Genomic DNA, 19320 nt, shown 5'->3' with positions numbered 1-19320 from the left:
TCTCTTGTAAGTTGGACCTAATTTTCTTTAAATAAAGAAAGGATCAGTAAAAAGTATTTTTTCATCCTGGAGATGCAGGTCTTCTATTCATCGGCAAAAGAGGCAGAGAAATACAATTTTTCTTTGCTTGGCCTGTCTTACCCTTAATTCAGCAACATCACTTGTACTGGTCAAAGGAAACAAAATCTTATTGTTCAGTCTGACTGATTTTTCACTCTGGAGGTTACTGAATTTGAATCATCCCTCATATGTCACCATCAGATATCAGATGACGCTTTAGGCTCAAAATGTTACCAGGTTCCTTGGAAAAGAAATAGGCCAAGTTTCATTATTGCACACCAAGCAGAATTCAGCCTCCATGGAATGACTCTGCTATGGTGAACCAGGTGTAACACCCTAAATTTAGTCAGTCCACATTTATAATCATGGATTTAAAAAGGTATATTGGCCAATGCTGGAGAAAGCTGATGGTCTTGTTCAGGTATTTCAACTGGAGTACATTTGCAAATATTTAACATGCAAGCCAAATTCTGGAAAAGTTCAAGTTTTATGCAGCTGTTTTCTTGAATAAAGTTTTCATTTTAATTCCATTTGGACAATTTGCCTCTTTCCGATGGTTATTTTCAGTGTCAAAAGCCATCAGTAGAATGATACATGTCCCTGTGGGTGAAATCTCATCCACATAATTCAGTATTTTCACAGCATTACTCAGCTGGGTTGTTTTATTATGAGGAAAATGAAACTCTGAAAACAATTCCACCTCCATAACATACCTCTTAAAATTTAAATCAAAAAAAACCCCAAACAATTCCTATCTGGCAAAAGCGGAGTATTTTCCAGGCATTATGTAACTACTTAATCATTCTTTAAAATAACATATGAGACATTGGAAGTTTGTTCATGAAGATGTGAGAATGGCTCTCTGATTTCCGGTGTTAATGTGTTTTCAGCATCCTGTGTATTGTGTGAATGTAGTTGGAACACAGAATGCACACAATCTCATTACCGTCTCTACGGATGGCAAAATGTGCTCCTGGAGCCTGGACATGCTCTCGACTCCACAGGTGGGTTTGTTTTCACCTACACAGGGGGAAATGGGTTTGTTTTCGCCTATACAGGGGGGAAAAAGCACCTTCAGTAAAGCAGGATACCTGCTTAATGGAACATAGCCCCTAAAAGCCAAAACCTCACGTCCTATACAAACAAAAACCAATGGATGCACTTGAAAGAGTACAGCTTGCTTCCAGCAGTCTCTGCTAAGAGCCAAAACCCATTTCCTTTACCACAAATCATGTAATTATTGTAATACGTTAATACATAGGTCAGTTTCAAGTGAAAATGAAATAATCCATTTTAAAGCACGGTAATTACAGAAGTCGCCTGTGGTATAAATTGTACTTACTGTACAGCATTGTTTAACAAATATGGACTAGATTGCACTGCTGCTGAACGCACCCTAGGCACCTACGGGTTTGCAAGGCACACAGTCAGAAAGCTTACTTTGCTGCCTGCCTTTTGTAGCCAACGGAACAAACAATGCCAGTCAAAAGTTTTAGAACTAATTTCCCCCTTCTGGAATGTTTGCTGCTATTGTCTTTCCCCTCACTCCTCTCCTTTTTATCAAAAATGAAAGGAAACCCAGGAAAATTGTCCAAACCACTAGTGATTATAATAATGGAAACTAAACAAAGAATCTGGTGCTGGAAAAGGTCTATGGAAAAACATCTTTTAAGTGTTATCTTCTGGAGTAATACATTTTCTATTCCAATACATCACTCATTTTTTATACATAATTTCTTAGAAAAAAAAAAAATTAATATCATTTTTACTGAGCATCATGGGATCTGATCTTGTTTCAAAATGCTGCGTAGAAACTCCTCTTAATGATTCCATTAATCATGCATTAATGAGCAATTACTATTAAATTATTTGCTTTGCAGTGTTGACACAAGAAGTGGGATTCCTCTATCCTAACCTTAGCCACCTAAAAGCTAGGTCCATGTCAAATCTAAGCTAGTAATTTGAGTTCCCTTTATAGTTAACGTAGAGAAAGACTGGGCACTTGTGAAGGACAAGTCATCCAATCACAGTGTGAAATACCATTTCAAATATCCACCCTGGGGTACAGAACTATGAAATCTTAGGATGGAAGGGCTTCTGGAAGTCATCCCATCTATTCTCCTACTCAAAGTGAGGCCAACTTCAAAGTCAGATCACGTTGCTCATGCTCATCTAAGGCAATAGTCTGGTAGTTGTGTCCTGGGATTATGAAAAGCCAATACTCTTCTGGGATAGAAGTGGAGGCAGCTAAAATGGCCCAGACATCTATGTTTAGGCACCTGAATCCCTTCCTCAGTTTCTCACTTAAACATCAAGAAGATAAATCCCACCCTTATATATTCACTTACTGGAATGCTAAATTCTGAAGCAGAAATTTCTCAACATCTCAGTTCCAGTACTTCATCTCCCAGATGGAATTTCCCTGCTCCAAAACTGGCTTTTAACAATGATGGGAACAGACCCCACAGTATGCTGAAGTTTGGCGCATGGCTCATGGTGACCTGGAAAAGAAAGGCACAGGACTTGATGTCAAGTTACGTACCATAGCTTCAAATTCGGAGGAGCAGAGTGTTCCTGATGTGTCAGCCTGAAACTTTCTGAAAGCATGGATCCAGAGCACTCATGTACAGCCGTGGTGTAGGCGCTGGGAGGAGAGAGTCCACCACAGTATCTGGCTGTGTCTCTGCAGAGACAATAACTTATGATGTCACCCCAGCAAATTTTCACAGAAATATATGGTCCACAGGTGCTCTGCCAGTGCATTTTCCAGGTCTTGTTTTGCCTTTTTAGTAGAACCAAAAGAAAAGTTTAAACCAAGCAAAAGTATTTCTATGGATTTGCAGACCTCTCACAGGGATGCCCACTTTCTTCAGCTACAGCAAAAAGCCCTTCTAAGTAAAGCACTACAGGCTTTGGCCCTAGAAGAATAGCAGCTTAGACATTTTAAACATAGAAAACATACCCACTTAAATAGCCAAAAATGAAAATTGCTAAATCGTTCAGCCCCTGTGTGGGTTCTTGGGTTACCCCATTTAGACTGAACAGCCAAAAAATTGTGCACAATCTGCTCAAAGCGTACACATCTTGCAACAGCCACAGAGTGTTCATGCTGGTGGTACTTGCAATAGCAAAAATGGACATGCTGATTTACTTTGAAATACATCTACCAAATGAAAAACAAAAATATGCTTGCTGGTTTGTAGCTTGATGGTAGAGTCTAGAGGGAGTGTTTATGGTTACCTCAAAAAATCCCTGAAAAGCAATGCTTAGAATGGTAGTAGTGACAGGACCACAGCTTTTTAATTCTGCTCTGCAAAGGGACAAATGGCACAGTCTGATAAATGTGTCAGGTGCACACAATGTTACATGTGTTTTCTGACAAACAATTGATTTTAAAAATGTGCGTAAATAGAAGGGTATTGCATGTTTTATTAGAGCCTGGGGCTGGCAAGTGTATCCATTAAGGTATTATCTTTAGTTTCTGCACCATTAGGTTTTAAATTCTCACCTGTCATCTCTGCCTGATTTAAAATGATATAGCAAAGACCAGTGTCTTCCAGCTGCTCTCAAACATGTGACAGACAGCAGCATGGATGGCAGGAGCAGTGCTATCCTAGTTTGTGACATTGCATCTTCTCACAACATCCTATTTAGAAATCAAAGTCCTGTGGCTGGACCAAATTATTTCTTCTTCCCCTCCTGCTACCCTGTGTAATTATTCATTTAGAAATGAATTATTAAAAACAAAAACAAAACCAAAAAACAAACATCCAAACAAAAGGATGATCTCAGAATAATAACAAAGACCTCTTTTGTAGGAGAGCATGGAGCTGGTGTACAATAAGTCCAAACCAGTGGCAGTTACAGGAATGGCTTTCCCAACCGGAGATGTGAATAACTTTGTTGTTGGCAGTGAAGAGGGGACAGTCTACACAGCCTGTCGTCATGGAAGGTGATGTACTTAAATAACATCATGTACCTGTGCTGGCGTGAGGTAGCCGAGTGTGTGTGGATAGTGTTTCATGTTTTTTCTTTTGGATCAATGGTGTCTGTACTGTTCTCATGACTAGGACAGGAGTTGCCCGATTTTGAACATCTGTGCTACAGCCTGTTATACTGGGGTAGTTGCCCCACGCTCCCTGTTTAGTTGGTGGGGAGCTATGACTGCTCTTAGGTTTCATTTCCTTTACCTTCTTCAGCCATCTGACTGAAGAATAGATGACTGGGACCTCGGAAAAGCCTCTTTCTTACCCATGAAGTGAGACGGAGGTCTAGACAGCTAGCTGAGATGTAGGTATCTAAGTCTGGCCAGGTTGAATGAGGCCCTCGAAGACAGTTTTGTTGTAGGGTAATCAGGCCTAAACCACTCACAGATGGTTGATCCACTTTATTTTTTTCCATCCTCAGCTCCAGCTTCAATCTCCACAGGCATATATCAGAGAAAAGCCACCGTGGGCGCACATGTATGTGAGAAACAGAGCATGCATGTGATAAATAGAGCATGCATGTCCCAACGCACAGCCATATAGTGCCACTGCAGGCTGTGTCTGCACAGCCAGTCTAGAGACTGAGCACTGCTGGCCCCCACTCTCAGCGGGCAGTTTGGACATGCCCACCCTCTCCAGGAAGGTGAGAGGGGTTGTTTGTAGAGCCAGGAGCCATGCTGCACAGCTTGCTCTCAGTCTGGGCTGCTGCCTGGTTTATTTGCTAACATGGGCATAGCTGCAGTGTGCCATGGAGGTATGCAAGCTCTGGCTGACCCGCTTCCAGGACTGGTACCCTGTGCTCTCTCATACACGGTGGCTATATCCCTTCCTTGGATAACCCAGGCTGTAGCTTAATACTGCAAGTTCCTTATTTTGTACCCTGTAAATCTGCAGGATGCTAGCTTGCTGTTAGCTTCTGGTAGTAGTTTCATCCTCTGGGATGCTTGAAAGGCTTTTGTAAAGAACAAACCTTTTTTCACTGATAGAGTCAAAGCTCACCCTCACACTTCAATAGTTTGCAATATTCTCTGAATTCATATTTTATCACATTCTGCGTTTCTGTTGACCAGACATCGATACACTGGTTTAAGATTGTAAGGCTTCTATTACACATTCCTAATGTTGTTTAAATAGTTTTACATTTTTTTTTCAATATAATTTTTATTTTAGCCTGACCACTGACAGTATTGCAAAATTGTGTCTGTTTAGGCATTATACTGATAGGCTATGCAGTGGCTGATGGTTTGAATTAGTCTTAGGCTGCTAGGATAAATGAAGCATGCCCAAATGCATTTCTCACTTCTGATCTTTCAGACATGCCTGGCTTGTTCCTCACAAGAGGAAGAAAGTGCCAGACCCTCTTGTTAGCTCACCTTTTTAGCAGTCTTTCTGCTGACCATTGAACACACACACTCTTCTTCTGGTCCTGCCTGTCTTTCTATAGAGTTTTTTGCTATCATCCCTGCTTTACTTCCAGAGGCTCCTGTGTCCTTCAGCCCAGCACAGTGGAGAGCTATACATTATTCTGGAAAAAGGTGTATCAAAGCACAGCGGATACACAAGGTGTTCTCAGTGCTGCAGAACTCCCCTTATTCGTCCAACTATGTGGCAGACAGATGGGGATAAAATAAGTGGTGTGCTTTGCATCCAGCACTGCAGAGGCACTGCAGAGCACAGCTCCAGCTCCAGCACATGCTGTGAGCGCTGGCAGGGGACCCTAAGTGAGCATGGGCAACAGGAGAGGTGAGGGGACACCACACTAGCAATATGAGGGACCAATTTCCTCCAGTGCAGCTCCTCATCTCCTTGGGTATACTGTATTCACCCTGCAAAGGCCTGGCAGCCTTGTCAGAGCTGTGGCTATTTTTAATGTGTTTTCTTCCATTGGCAATTTTTCTATGATGCAACTAAAAGGGTAATCTCATGATTCCCCTTTCTGTATACACTGTGAGACGGCACTGACAACTGATCTGGCATCATTTGCTTCCAGGAAGAAGAAAACTGTGCATATTCTCTCTTACACAGTGTTTTATTTTTCCTTCCTAATAGCTATTCTAGCCTCAGGCTGATGAAATGCACATCTCCCCTTGTTCAAAGTAATGACTCTGTGATACCTGATCACAGGAACAGTTCCTTCACTTTTTGTGAAAAAGGATTTGCTTCCTAGTGATTTGCTTCACTGCTGTGGAAGGTCATTTCAAATATTTAAGAGCAAAGGAATTGCACATGATAAGTCATTAACATACTTGCATTTTTTATTTTAATGGTTATTCCTTGTGACAGTGGCTTACTCAGAGGCATAAGCTATGGTATAATTATAATTTAGAATTATACATAAATGTTATTTCAAGCTACAGTAGTAGACAGTGTATGTAAAAACAAGTAAGGAAAGTCCTCAGAAGTAAGAGAAAGTATCCATGTGCTGGTTTCTGAGCATTAATTGTGCCCACAGGAATAAACCTCTGCAGGCAAAGGCCTTACTGAAAGGCGAGATATTTACAGGTTAAATGGAATTTTAAAAGGAAACGGAAACCTAAAAGTAAAGAAAAATTACGTTAAATCACCAGATGTTAAATCACTCTCTGAATGTAAATGTCTCTTCTTCCTGCAGTAAAGCTGGCATTGGTGAAATTTTTGAAGGCCACCAAGGACCCGTCACAGGAATCAATTGTCACATGGCAGTGGGTCCAATTGACTTTTCCCATCTCTTTGTGACATCATCATTTGACTGGACAGTCAAGTTGTGGACCACTAAGGTGAGAAATCCAAGCTGGGATGGGATGGGTAATGCTACTTGTGAAAATGCTATTATCAGAAATATTTCAATATTGTCTACATCAAGTCCTAAGAATTAATTAATTGAAAGGCTGTGCTTAGAATATGTGTAGTGATAAAATTTTAAATAAAATATAAACCTAATGTAACTGTATCAACCATATGTGCCCTGGAGCATACCCTGCCTTTTAAAGGTAGCTTCAGCTGGTCTGCACTTCAGTATTAACCCTAATACTGAAGCAGTTTTGCTGGGCAGGGAGATTAGGATGTCTTGTACTGCAAGTCATCAAACAATCCATCCAGGACTCCCTGGGCAGGCTAAATTGCAAGGCTAATACTAGGCACTGTGGTTGTGCAGTAGCAGCAACACTTTCTTCTGACGAAGCAACAGGGGAAGCACACGTACAACTTAATGCAGTCAATATCACTTGTGAAATTCATTGCTGTAGGAAGCTGTGATAGCAAAAAAAGTATAAATTGTCCCAAAGACATTACATGCTGATGGCTGAAAGCAGGGAGGAAATACATGCTGGAACTTACATTCCATGTTGCTGACTACTCTATGGACGTGTCCCTGTGACCTCTGACAGGGAAAGTACTATGAACAGCAGAAATAAATACCCAGTCCTGTGAAACTTTGAAACCCCAACACCCCATAGAACTGTATGAATATAGGGTAATGACAGCATGACTGAAAACTGTGGGACAGACTAAAGAGACCAACCTATTTCATTGTAAAGGCTGAGGAAAACAGGAGATTGAGAGGTTAAAATCCTAATTATATAAGTCATCTAAGCAGTTATTTTTGTCATACACCAGAGTAAAAAACTGCCTTCCAAATGCCAGGCTTTTGTCTTAATCATGGTTTTATGTCTTGCATTTGGTTCACATCTTAGGCTGCACCGGGCAGAGTTCCAGTATTGGAAGCTGACCCCAGTCAGGAAGTGTCTCAGCATGTGTTCCTCCAAGACATCAGGGCTTAGAGATGGGCTAGGACAGATGCATAGCAAATGTAAATACAAAAGTGATCAGACGGGCTCATGTGACAGCCTTGTGCTGGAAACAGAAGCACCTAGATAATAACTTGAATCAGCTTCCATGGTAGCTTCACAATGCATTTCTTAATGGCCTGATCCAGTGTGCATGCTAATTAACAGGGATCTTTTCCTGGTGAACAGTGACCACAGCTGATGGCTTTGTCTTGAGCATTACATTTTAGGAAACTCATTATAAGGAAGGTGCATGATTTATCTAATTAGCATGTAACACTAATTACATCAGTGGGCTCAGCCTTAACCAATGCAGAAGTGGTCCAGGGGAGTGGCCATGGGCAGGCTGGAATGAGTCTGGAATGGTTCCTAGGTGGTAAACATCAGAAAGGGCTGCAGGGTAACCAGGTGATGGAGAGCTCAGGTGTTAGCTGGTTGGAGCTGGCTAGGCTGTTTCGTGTCTGAGACAAGGGAGTCCTGGGCAGTGGTGACTCGTGGCAAGGGAACATTGGAGGGTTGAAGCTGAAGCTGAGTAAGGGGCAAAGAGTATGTGGAGACTGGGGGAAGGTGAAAGGCAGGTGCTGAATTTCAACCTTACATGTCCAGAGAAGTCTAGGGTGAGTGTCTGACCCTCAGTTTGAGGTTGAATATGGCAATAAGGGTCTCATCCATCTGCAGCTTAAATGAAATTATATTAAGGGATAATAAGGTCTGGCTTTTATTTTAAACTCCTGGGATTTCAGAAGTTAGCAGTAACACTAACACAGCATATTTCGGGCACAAAGACACTGCAGTTAGTGGTACACAGTTATCCTTGTGGAAGAATTCAGTGCCAAAATGGTTAGGTCAGATTCTGTTCAATAGTGTCAGTTGTCAAAGAACCAAACCATTTAAATTTCTAATATCTATCAAGCTGTGGCTCATCTGGCAAGAGGGGCTTCCTGAGAAAGCTGTTTGACCTAGCTGATGTGAGCTGTGACGTGCATGTGACACACCACAGCACCACTCAGAGTTGGAAGCCGTGTTGCTGTGTTGGATCGCTTGCTTTCTTCTGGAGCAGTTTTGAGCAGCAGCAGCCCCAGGCTGCTGCACTGCCAGCCACTGCCCTGTGAGGACATCCTCTGAGACATTAGACAAGTCCTTGAACTGTGATGAATGTTTTCTTTTTCTTCCAATTTGACTCCTGCAGAAGTTTATTTCCATACTGTCTGGGTAATGCTCTTGGCTGGAGCTATTACATATTTAGGGCTCTCTTTGTTCAGTTCTCATAGTCAGAGCCTGGTTGTTCAAGCTTTGAATAAACCAATCAGAATATTTGATTCTCTGAAAATATAGTGAATTGGTATGAAACACTGAGTGCTGCTGCTGGTGTATGAGAGTTTACTCATAATTTTTTTATTCTTTTGGTTTCTTACTTGTAAATTTAATCTCTCTATCAGCATCCAATGCTGTATTGCTTTCCTTCTTCTACTTAATCCTGTGCACATTATCCTTTTTGGTCATGAAATTCAATTCCTTTCTGTTTCACAGGTTCAGAGTCCATGTCCAAGTGTAAAGTGAACCATAAAAGCTCTCTGTTTATATTGTCTATTGATGTTGTATTGCACCCTGGGGTGCTTACAAGAAAGGCACTTTCATAGCAGGCATTTGACTGATGGATTGAAAGCGCCATCTCCTTTAAAAACTCTGGCTTGACATTTTATAATCTGTTTTTGTGGTTAACACATTTTCTATCCAAATGCAGTTCAACAAGGTGACCGAGAATAAGGTTTTCACTAACAGAAGAATGAAGGTTTTGTAGACAACACTAATACAAGATTCACATTATCACCCATCACATTAGGCAATAATTAGATCCCTGGGTGAATAGTAAGCAACCAGAAGCAACAGGAAAAGGGAAGGAATTTGCAAGGGTAGTCACTTGATAGGGCACTACCTGGTTCCTGATGAAGTCAATAGGGCTTTCAACTTGAATCCATGCTACACCATATGAGCAAGTCTTGGATGCAGAGCTGTCAAAGGGAAGTCCTGATGTGAAGTGTCTGGAGCTCTGCCCCTTAATTAGGTATTGTCTGTAAGATGCTTTGAAGAGGTAAAGTGCTAAGTGGAAATGCTAAGTGTTGTTAATTAATTAAGCACTAATCCTCATGAATAGCATGAGGTTAAATAATGAAATATAAGTATTGTTATTATTACAGCAATTGCTGTTTGGAGTGCAAATTTTTAGATACTGTGTCAAGGGACAGTAGCTAGCTTGGAATTGTTAAAGCATAGCAAAACATAAGCTAGTTTCAGCATAGAAGATGGCTTGTTTGCTGCTGAGGGAGTTAATAAAGGTCTGGGTAGAGAGCTGAATCTTGTTAACTCATTCATCCTTGTATGTCTCCTTTATCTCTTATCCTTCCATTGAGAGGAGCTAATTGCTTTTTTCCTCTTACATCTGTGCCTAACTGCTCAGATGTGCAGTTGGCTAGAAGAGAGATTGGAGTAACTGTAACATTGCTGTATCCCCATTCATGCTTATCTCCCTCTTTGTCTAAGTAATAATAATAGTGATATTATTATATAATAATATATAATAATATATAATAGCAATAAGTAATAGTGAGTGCCGTAATCAGGAGGGACAGAGGTGAGCAGCCTGGTAGTAGGACTGCCACATTAGCAAGAGCTAATTAGCAAGAACGGACCTATGTACCGTCAGTGACAAGAGTACCTAATTTTGTGTCTGTGCTCAGTTTTGCCTTACCAGTATGTGCATCAACCGTAGCTCTTTCCTCATCCCTCTTCTTTGTCTTCTCTTTCTTATGTTCTTCACATGCTGCTTTTCTCTTTTGGTGCCCTGTGTTATCCCAGTCTGCGGTCTGTTGTGCTTTTTGAGAAGCCACTTTTTAAACAGCAAAACTTCACATTTCTATGCTATGTGCCTTCATGTACATTTCTGTACCCTCAATATCTTATGCACATCTGGTTGCTGAATACCTTGTTATGACCCAGTCCTTCCGACTCTTGGAGTAAATTATTTTTACCTTGCATTTTAATACCCTCCTATCAGCATATAACTTCAAGCTCTACTGGTTTTAATTTGGTCTAGTGGTTGAGCCCCATCTCCTCAGAGGTCAAGCTGAAGCCTATCACAAGAACAATACAAAGAAGCACGTGGTGGTGCGCTAAAGAAAGGTACCTCTGCCCGCTCAATCCCCTTCCCCAAAAGCCTGGCTGATAGGATCTGATAGGATCAACCTGATATATCAAACTTACTGTGATGGAAAATGCTGTAGCAGAATGAATCAAAGCATTACATAATTGTGGACTTTAGTCACCAAGAAAACAATGCACTCACAAATGGGCAACTTTTAAATTTTACTAAAACAGAGTCAGGTTGTCACTTTTATCAAGATTAAGAACTTAGTATTTTTTACATTACAGATACCATGTATCTAGATAGCTGATTACTGGCTCATATTTTTTTCTAGTATAATTTCAATCACATTAAGCGGGTGAGTGACAGGCCCTTGTGTTATAGATAGCATTGCTGGAAGTTAAAGATCCAAACAGAAATGTAGTCAAACAAGTAGTCGTGATAAAAGGAGAGTAAAGGTAGTGAACTACTGCAAGAACTTGGTGAATTCTCATGAAAATTGTTTTAACTGTTGTTGGAAATGCTGGAGTCAATTACTTGATTTGGTGAAGTCCCATGGCAGGTGATTAGAGTGGATCACAGATGAGAGACACTGATGTTAGTGATGGTACACAGCATTCCCCTGCCTTATGGAAGATGTTCCTGTTCCACTGAATACGCAGTTATTTATGAAGAGCTCCACAAGACTATCCTGTAAGCCAGTGGTTTGGGAACCAAGCCACGCTGCAAAGGTTTGCCTGACTAGGACTAGAACATGTGTCTTCCCTAAGGGGAGGAAGTGCTGCGGTGATCTTGCCGTTTTGCCCTGAGCTGTATCTTGTGCCTACTGAAAGTAGGACTTTCTCAGAGTAAAGCTTTGATTTTAATGTGCTGATGCTTCCTGATGAAAACCAGTTTTGTTCACCTGGGGCCAGCCCTACTTCTCCAGTTTGAAACAGTATCAGACAGGTCTCCAACAGTGAAATGGATTGGTGAAATTTTGAGGTTACTCATATATCTTCCATACACTTCAGGGTAGATGAGAGCTGAAGTTAGTGAAATTTAGAAGATATCACTACTTTCAGTCTTGAACCTGTTCATTCTTAATATTATTTTCTAAGCTTTCCTAAATCTTTTGGGCCATATTCAGTCTTCTCACATGAGCCCATGCAGCATCTTAGATTACTTCTACTGCACATGAAGTTGGAACCTCCTGGATCCTATATTATTTAGAACTTCCATACTCCGGTTTCTTACACAGCTACTGGGAAGAAGTAATTGCAATGCATACATTAGACATCACTTGAGGATACCATTATTACTTCCCACCACTGACTATACAGGAGTCTGACAGTTGTAGCTTTTGACGGCTTTCTTGCATCTGGACAGCCTCAGGTCATATCTAAACTGGCAGATGTGGCAGCACTTCTGAGCTCCTGGATCTGTCATCTTCTGGCTTCTCCAAAACCACTACCACGAAGGAATCAGCCACTTTATCTCATGCCATACACACAGAGCTATAGCTTGATTCTGCAGCCATAAAAGCTAAGATACAAGCAGAAGAAAGCCTGGGTATGCTCTGACCAGATGCTAAATCAAACTGCAGGGGCATCAGGACCTCTGGCTTTCTGCACTTACCACCCCACTGGATCTGGATGCAATCTGCATCTGGCTGTAGTGCCGTGGTGGGTGATTCAAAAGGGCCCAGGGAATTTAGGGAGGCACAAGAAATAACATCAAGGAGAAAAAGAGGAAAAGAAACAATGTACCGTGAGGGAGACCAAAACTTTAGTCCATTTTGGGAGTAGGTGGACTGAATATAGACAGTTGTCCCCATTTTCTGCTGTGTGGAATCCTTTACTCTTCCTCCCTCCCATTGATTTTGGTGGGGGTCAAATATCTTTCTCAGGGGCTGATTTTATTCCTCTTATTTTGGATGCCTGGCTAGAATGGTCCCCCTCACTGCTGCATCACTACATGGAGCTCCTTGACTCTGCTCATAAGGCAATCACTTTCTTTTGACAACAATACCTTTCCAGTGCAGGCTTTGCTCTTTGATAGAAGCAATTAAAATGATTAATCTGATTAATCACTGTTCAAATGCTAATTTTATCTGATTATAGGGAAAGACAAAGGCTGATAAAACAGCATGCTGAATTTCATGGAAATGGTCTCTCTGTGGTGTGAGTTCAGAATTTTGAATTTTGTCCAAAAACAAGGCAATGAATGAATTTGCTTCAGAGCTCACTTTCTGTCAAAAGGCCAAGCTGACTTGGGGAAGAGGGTGGAGTTGCCTGTTCAGACAGGATTTTTTTAGGTTTTGCCCTTTACCTCTGGAGCCAGAGGTCTGGCTCTCATCCAGCTGTACAAAAAAGAAGATTATGGTATTTTCTAGGTAATTTTAAAGAGCAAAACCAAAGTGAAGTCAGGTGGCTTGAAATCAGCCCCAAGTTCTTCACATGAAATGTTTCTCATGATTTTGGTTTTCAGTGTAGCCGTATTTGAAAAGTGATAGGAAAATATTCCTCAGCTGGCCAACATACTTCATTTACTCACACAAACCATGCTGCTGCTTTGTGAAATGTTTTGTGAAGAATGGCGCGCACACACACACAAAAAAAACCCAAAAAACACCAGTAATCTAAAATACCAAGGCTGTTCTGAAAAACTCAGTGGGCTAAACTTTATTTCAGAAAACCCTAACATAAATCCAGCTGTAGCAGTGAAAGCTTTATTTGCACATGGAAAGCAGAATTGGATTTCAGGAGCTCATATAATCTGTACAAAACAAAGTCGTCATTCCTTTTTCCCCTGAAATCAAAATGCAAACCTCCCACTGACTGTTCTGTTGCAGAATTATGCTGGAGGATCAGGCTCACATGTAATAGTGAAAAATTTCAGGAAAATTATCAATATATAAAGCCCAAGACTTCTTCCCTAATGGCAATTTTCTCCCACCTGCTTCATGCAGCGGTCCTTTCTCAGCTATGTGTGAGACTTTTATTATCAGTAAGAAAAAGGCACTGTATTCAAAATCCTACGAGATGGAGTTCTCTTCAATAATAATTAGCCTCAAAATCATTGCTTGCTGACCCATGAGAGCTCTGCAGGCATCCTGGGGGCAGCAGCTACAAATAGTAATCTCGACTGTTCAGCAGACGGTGCTGTAACATCAGGCTGTGTCAGCCATCCTGCAATGTTCCCCATGCTCCTGCCTGCACTTCCTGGCAGCTGGAACTGCAGCAGCAGAGTCGCTTGAAAGCCTGGTAATTCACCGAGTCCACATGCAAAGCCAGGCTGGGTACCCTGTGATGAAGCAGCATTTTCCATTAAAAAGAAAAAATTGAATTTTCAGGGGCCTCATACTGAATGCTTTCATCAGATTCACAGGGGTGGGAAACAACCCCCCTGAAACCACAGCAACATTATCCCACTCCCCTCCTTGCCTCACAATTTGAGCTAAACTATCTCTCTTTAACAACTTGAGGCCCAAAGCAGGGAGACCAGTCCCACTGACTTCAACAGGAACAGGCTCAGGACCTAAGTGCATGCTGCTGTCTTTCACGCATGACGGGAGAGGACTAGCACAGTGATCCAGCTTCTTCTAAAGCATCCCACTCCCTCTCCAGCTCTGCTTCCCAATCCCACCCATGTGGGATATAAACAGGGAGTGACAACTGGAGGTTAGAAGACCAAATCCACCCTTCTTCAGTCTTTCACTTTGTGTTCAATGATTCCTCTGATCAGGGTTTGGTGATTCTTCCATCAATGTAGGAAAACCATACCTTGCTTGTATTTCCCAGCAAGTCCCCCAGCTGCTTCTCTGAAAAAAATCCAGGAAAGTAGTAATATAAAGGCAGGAGTATGAGCTACAGAAACTGTGAATCAGTTTGCTAGGTAGGGACAAGAAGACCTTCTATAGTGTTTTGAGCTTCTTAAACGAGGAAATTGAGCCATCTTTAGAAGTAGGTAGAAATTTCAAAAGAAAATTATAGTATTTCTGAAGAAGTCTCATGACTGAAATGCATAGTTAGTAGCATAGGAAGAAGTGCTGGCTTGCTTAAAGCATGTTTTAAATAAAAGGTGGAAAACTTGATTAACATTTAGCGATGAAGTCAGCAGTCTGAGGAAATACAGAACAAATGGCAAATACCTGTACAGGCTTCTCCACTGTTGCATCTACACTGCATCCAGCTTGAAGTGGGTGAGTAGAGCAGGAGGCATTAACCTCAAGCAGTGGAAACCTGTAGGCACAACCCTTGCAAGTGTGAGGTAAGAGGGGCTCCAGACTGGGAATGAAACTGGATGATCTCAAACACAGAAGCCAGCGTACACGAGCTTGGCCAGTAGGAACCAGGGAGAAAAGTGAGCTGGGGAACACTGTCCTCCCTAGTGACTCACTATAACCCAGTCTGCATATTAGCTTCTTCATTAAATTTTTCTTAAGTCTGTTTTGTAGAGTTTCAAGGCCTTACATACCTTCTGATGTTTGTAAAGTTCATCTTTGCAAGCAGATATCTTGTTATTAATTCATTTAAATTTACATTAGAAATGAGGTAATACACATTTATATCAAATTCACTGAAAATAGTTCCTCAGCTAATATGCAGTGGCAAAGAGGAATGCCATGCTTTCTGCTTTTTTTCTTCAGAAAATGAAAAGGTCTTTTTCCATTGAGTAAGTGGAAAGGCTGGGTAGAAGAGAACAACTGAAGTCTAGCAGCACAGCCTGAATGTGTCACACCTCTGCAAAGGACTTAAAACAGTTAAGGAGGATTAACCAAATAAGCAGTTTATCCATCAGTGTATGTTCCAGGCTATCTTCACAGACCCTGAAACCTCTGCTGTCTGACTTTCTAATGCTCCTAACAGTCAGGTGATGTCTGACTTCCCAAGTTCTTTTACTTTTTTTTCTTCATGCCACACCATTAGACATTAAGATTGGTTCTTATTAAAACCACTTATGCCAGCCATAGAGCCTTTTTTCCTTTGCTTTTGTCTTGTATGCTCATCCGTGATGCTTTGACTTGGAAGGAAACCACAAAAATGTAATCATCATGTTATCTCAAGACTTGGTCTGCTCTCATAGCCCCTTTCCTTTCAGTCTTACCCTTGTCCCCTCCTCTATCTATAATAATTCCCACATGTATATGCAAAAATATTGGACTTTCTTTTATTATTGGCAATTAAGAGAGGCAACATTTTCAGCATCTCTGCAAGAACAATTATTTCTAGAAGTGAACAGTTTTCTGCCTTGACTGTCTGCAACTTTTAAGATGCCAAAAAACAATCAGCGTAGTAATACTACAGTACTTAAATAAAACAGGGCTGTGAAGAGTGTAGGAATCATTTCCATACTCATTTCTTTCCTCCTGTCGCTACTGAATCTAAAACTAAAGTCTGTTCCCTTGCCCAAAAATGCAGTTTAGACTTGATTCAGTGACCTAATAATCATGTGACAGTGAGATGACACAACATGTACATAGGTCATAGCCCAGCAAAATGTCCATTGAGCCCCAGAGGCTCATCTGTGATTCAGCACTGAACCTGACTGCCAGAAGGAATTTAAAGACAGGTAAAGGAGCTGTTAGTCACGTAACTCACTTTAGGGCACCTCAGTTAGCCAGTAACACTGGGGGCTAAAGCTGAAGAGCATAAACATCCTCCTTTTGCTTTCCCATTGTCATCCTTGAAGGTCTGGCTAGTCCTGGAAAAGGTGGAGCAGACTACAAGTTGTGAGAGGTCTATATAGTGTCAGGGTCTGTGGGATAATAACACCCTTCAGGGAGAATGCAGACAGGCTTTGTTGAGCCATCAGGGATGTACCTGTAACTAGCCCCTCTGATTTATGACATCTTGTAACAGTTCCCGGGCTGGGATTGCTGTAGGTTTTCAAAGCTAGCGTAATTTGAACTAAGTCAAATCCCATAAGTATAGCATTATAGTAGGAACTATTGGATTATCCTAAATTATCATAACTATTAGAAAACAGATTTGGGAGAAGCGTGGTAGTCCAGAACTGGCAAAATTCCCATGGAGATCAATCAGTTTGAATAAAATCCAGGGCCACTTTGACTCCATACAAATGTAGAACATGAAGGCTTACAAGAGTAGTGGAGTCTTCTACACAGTGGAGAACTTACTTGCCACTGCAAGAGGTATGCACAAGTAACCTGAAACAGCTAACAGCTGGTGTCCCAGGAAGGAGACCATGGAAGGAGGAAAGGTCAAGACAAGAATAAAGCTGATTTGAGAAGTATTTGCCTCAAAATTCCCAGAAGCTTTTAGTTTTTGCTTAAACTGTCTGCATCTTTTGGGTTGGCCTGCCTAACTAGCAGCGTTAGAAAGGGAAAGATGAGTCTGGATTCACCAAAGTAGTAAAATGTCTCTCTCAAGGTGGAGAAGACTAGGGACTATAAAACAGTGAAAGAGCTCAGATCCTAACCTGAGTGGAAGTCTCATAAGCTATGTATGCCCTGTCCCAGTTTCTTCTGCAACCGTCTGGTCAGTGTGATGCTAACACTTGCTTTAAATAAAAACAGCAGTTATGCTTCCTTACATGTTACCTATGGCAGAAGAGATGTCTTTCTCTGACACCATTTTGCAGGATTTTTGCTTTTTTAATGAATAAATGCTATTTATACAATATTTGGTCCCATAAGGGGCCAAATTCATAGAATCATAGAATCGTTTGGGTTGGAAGGGACCTTAAAGATCATCTAGTTCCAAGCCCCTATTCCCTGTTTTGTTCAAGGGCCAGACACACGAGCAGCCACTCTGCTCAAGACTGCTCTGGCTCTGCTCTTTCCACATGCCCAAAAGTCAGAGCTTGAGCCTAAACAAACACATCAGCTTGTTCGGAAAGTTTCTATGCCAAGGACTAATGAATCTGTCATATTTGCTGCACACCTAGAAAAATCAAATTAGCTTAAATCAACTTCTAATACTGCACAACACTCATGGCTGTTGTTAATACAGTGTGAGCCAGAAGTACAGGTTGACAATGGAGCGGAAAGAAAGAAGAGGAGACAACAGAGCGTGTGGTGTCACCATACATCTGTACTGCTGAAGGTACGTCTAGGGAAGTACCTTTAGGTGGAGCTGACACGCACAGAAATTGTGCCAGCATGTATAACGCTCCTTTCACGAAACAGGCAAAGCCAATAGCTTTTTCTATGGCTTTTCAGAAGTCAGATGCTAGTTAAAACCTGTGGATATGTATACATTCCTTTATATGGATAATTAGCTACTTTATGTGTGGCGCCTCCTGGATTAAAGAAAATTCTTCTATGCAAATAAGAAATGGAATAGACTGGTCAAATTTATATGTGGAAAAAAAAAGATCTCTTTTATATAAATACATAGTATTTATTTAGGTGAGATTCTTATTTTATAGACAAGTGCTAATTCCTAGACAGCTCCCATGTATTTAAAATGTATGCTCTTCATTGTCCTTTTAAACAATGCCCGTATACAAACACTGAGGATGAACAATAGATTTTGACAACATGCTTAAATAAATGAGACAAAACCACGTGTCTTGGAATTGGCTTTTTCACTTTTCCCACTAAATGCTCAAATCCTGTCCTATTGAAATCAATGGCAAAACTCCATCGATTCAGTAGGGCCACATTTTCACCCCAAACTCTCTTTTTCAGTAATAAGTAGATTTGGCCCATAGTTTAACTGCTTTAAGCTATTTTTTCTGTTCTATTGAATAACAGAGTGAGTTGATATTTAAGAATGAAAGCTCATCAAGTTTAAATTTCAGTTGTTTTATAATAATAGCCATATGTTAGTTATAGATTGTGTAAGTCTGAAGTTTTGGTAATTTAAAACTGCTTTAAAGTGACCTTTACATGGCTCCACATTTCAACATTCCTAAAAGCGGTTGGTATTGGTCCTTACTCATAAATCCTTACATTAAAAGAATCTGCAGACCTGGGCCCTTAGTTAACAGGCTCACAGTAAGGAAGTCCTGCAAACATTTATATACACACTTAACCTTACAAATCGAGTCTTCACAACGAAATCAACATAACTGCTCTCAGTGGGCAAAATCAGACCAGGATGAAATGTCGGCTTTTACAAAAGGCCAATCGTTCTTAGTACTGAAGACAAGATGCTAAGCAAGGGGGACTTCCAGCCTGACTCAATGCAGTTCTTACATTCTTCTCTAGTTGAGACAACAAGACATACTATAGGAAATGCTTCTTTTTTATTTCCCACTGGAGGCTAGTCAAGCTGGGAGGGCAGAGATACTGGGAGCACTATGAAGGCTGTAGCTCAGCTCCGCTACCACTGCCGCGTGGTGCCATATGATTGCTGCCCGTTTTCCCAACCACACTGCAGCTGGTCTTGCCTTTTGGTAGGGCCGCTCACATGGCTGC

The 19320-nt window shown here is 41.2% G+C and overlaps 1 protein-coding gene across 6 annotated transcripts in view; it reads left to right on the top strand.

Annotated features, from left to right (window-relative positions):
- Nucleotides 1-19320, top strand: part of DYNC1I1 (dynein cytoplasmic 1 intermediate chain 1) — a 193937-nt gene that overhangs the window by 146300 nt on the left and 28317 nt on the right. For all 6 annotated transcript variants that reach the window (XM_055806306.1, XM_055806309.1, XM_055806308.1 and 3 more), the window contains 3 exons: nucleotides 951-1064; nucleotides 3879-4012; nucleotides 6658-6802. In XM_055806306.1, coding sequence (XP_055662281.1) covers nucleotides 951-1064; nucleotides 3879-4012; nucleotides 6658-6802 — 393 coding nt within the window. The remainder of the gene's footprint in view (nucleotides 1-950; nucleotides 1065-3878; nucleotides 4013-6657; nucleotides 6803-19320) is intronic.

The sequence above is a fragment of the Falco peregrinus genome, chromosome 5 (assembly GCF_023634155.1).
Source record: "Falco peregrinus isolate bFalPer1 chromosome 5, bFalPer1.pri, whole genome shotgun sequence".
In the NCBI taxonomy this organism is placed as follows: domain Eukaryota; kingdom Metazoa; phylum Chordata; class Aves; order Falconiformes; family Falconidae; genus Falco; species Falco peregrinus.
The sequence above is the reverse complement of the archived record's forward strand: the minus strand, read 5'-3'. Positions and strand labels throughout refer to the sequence as shown.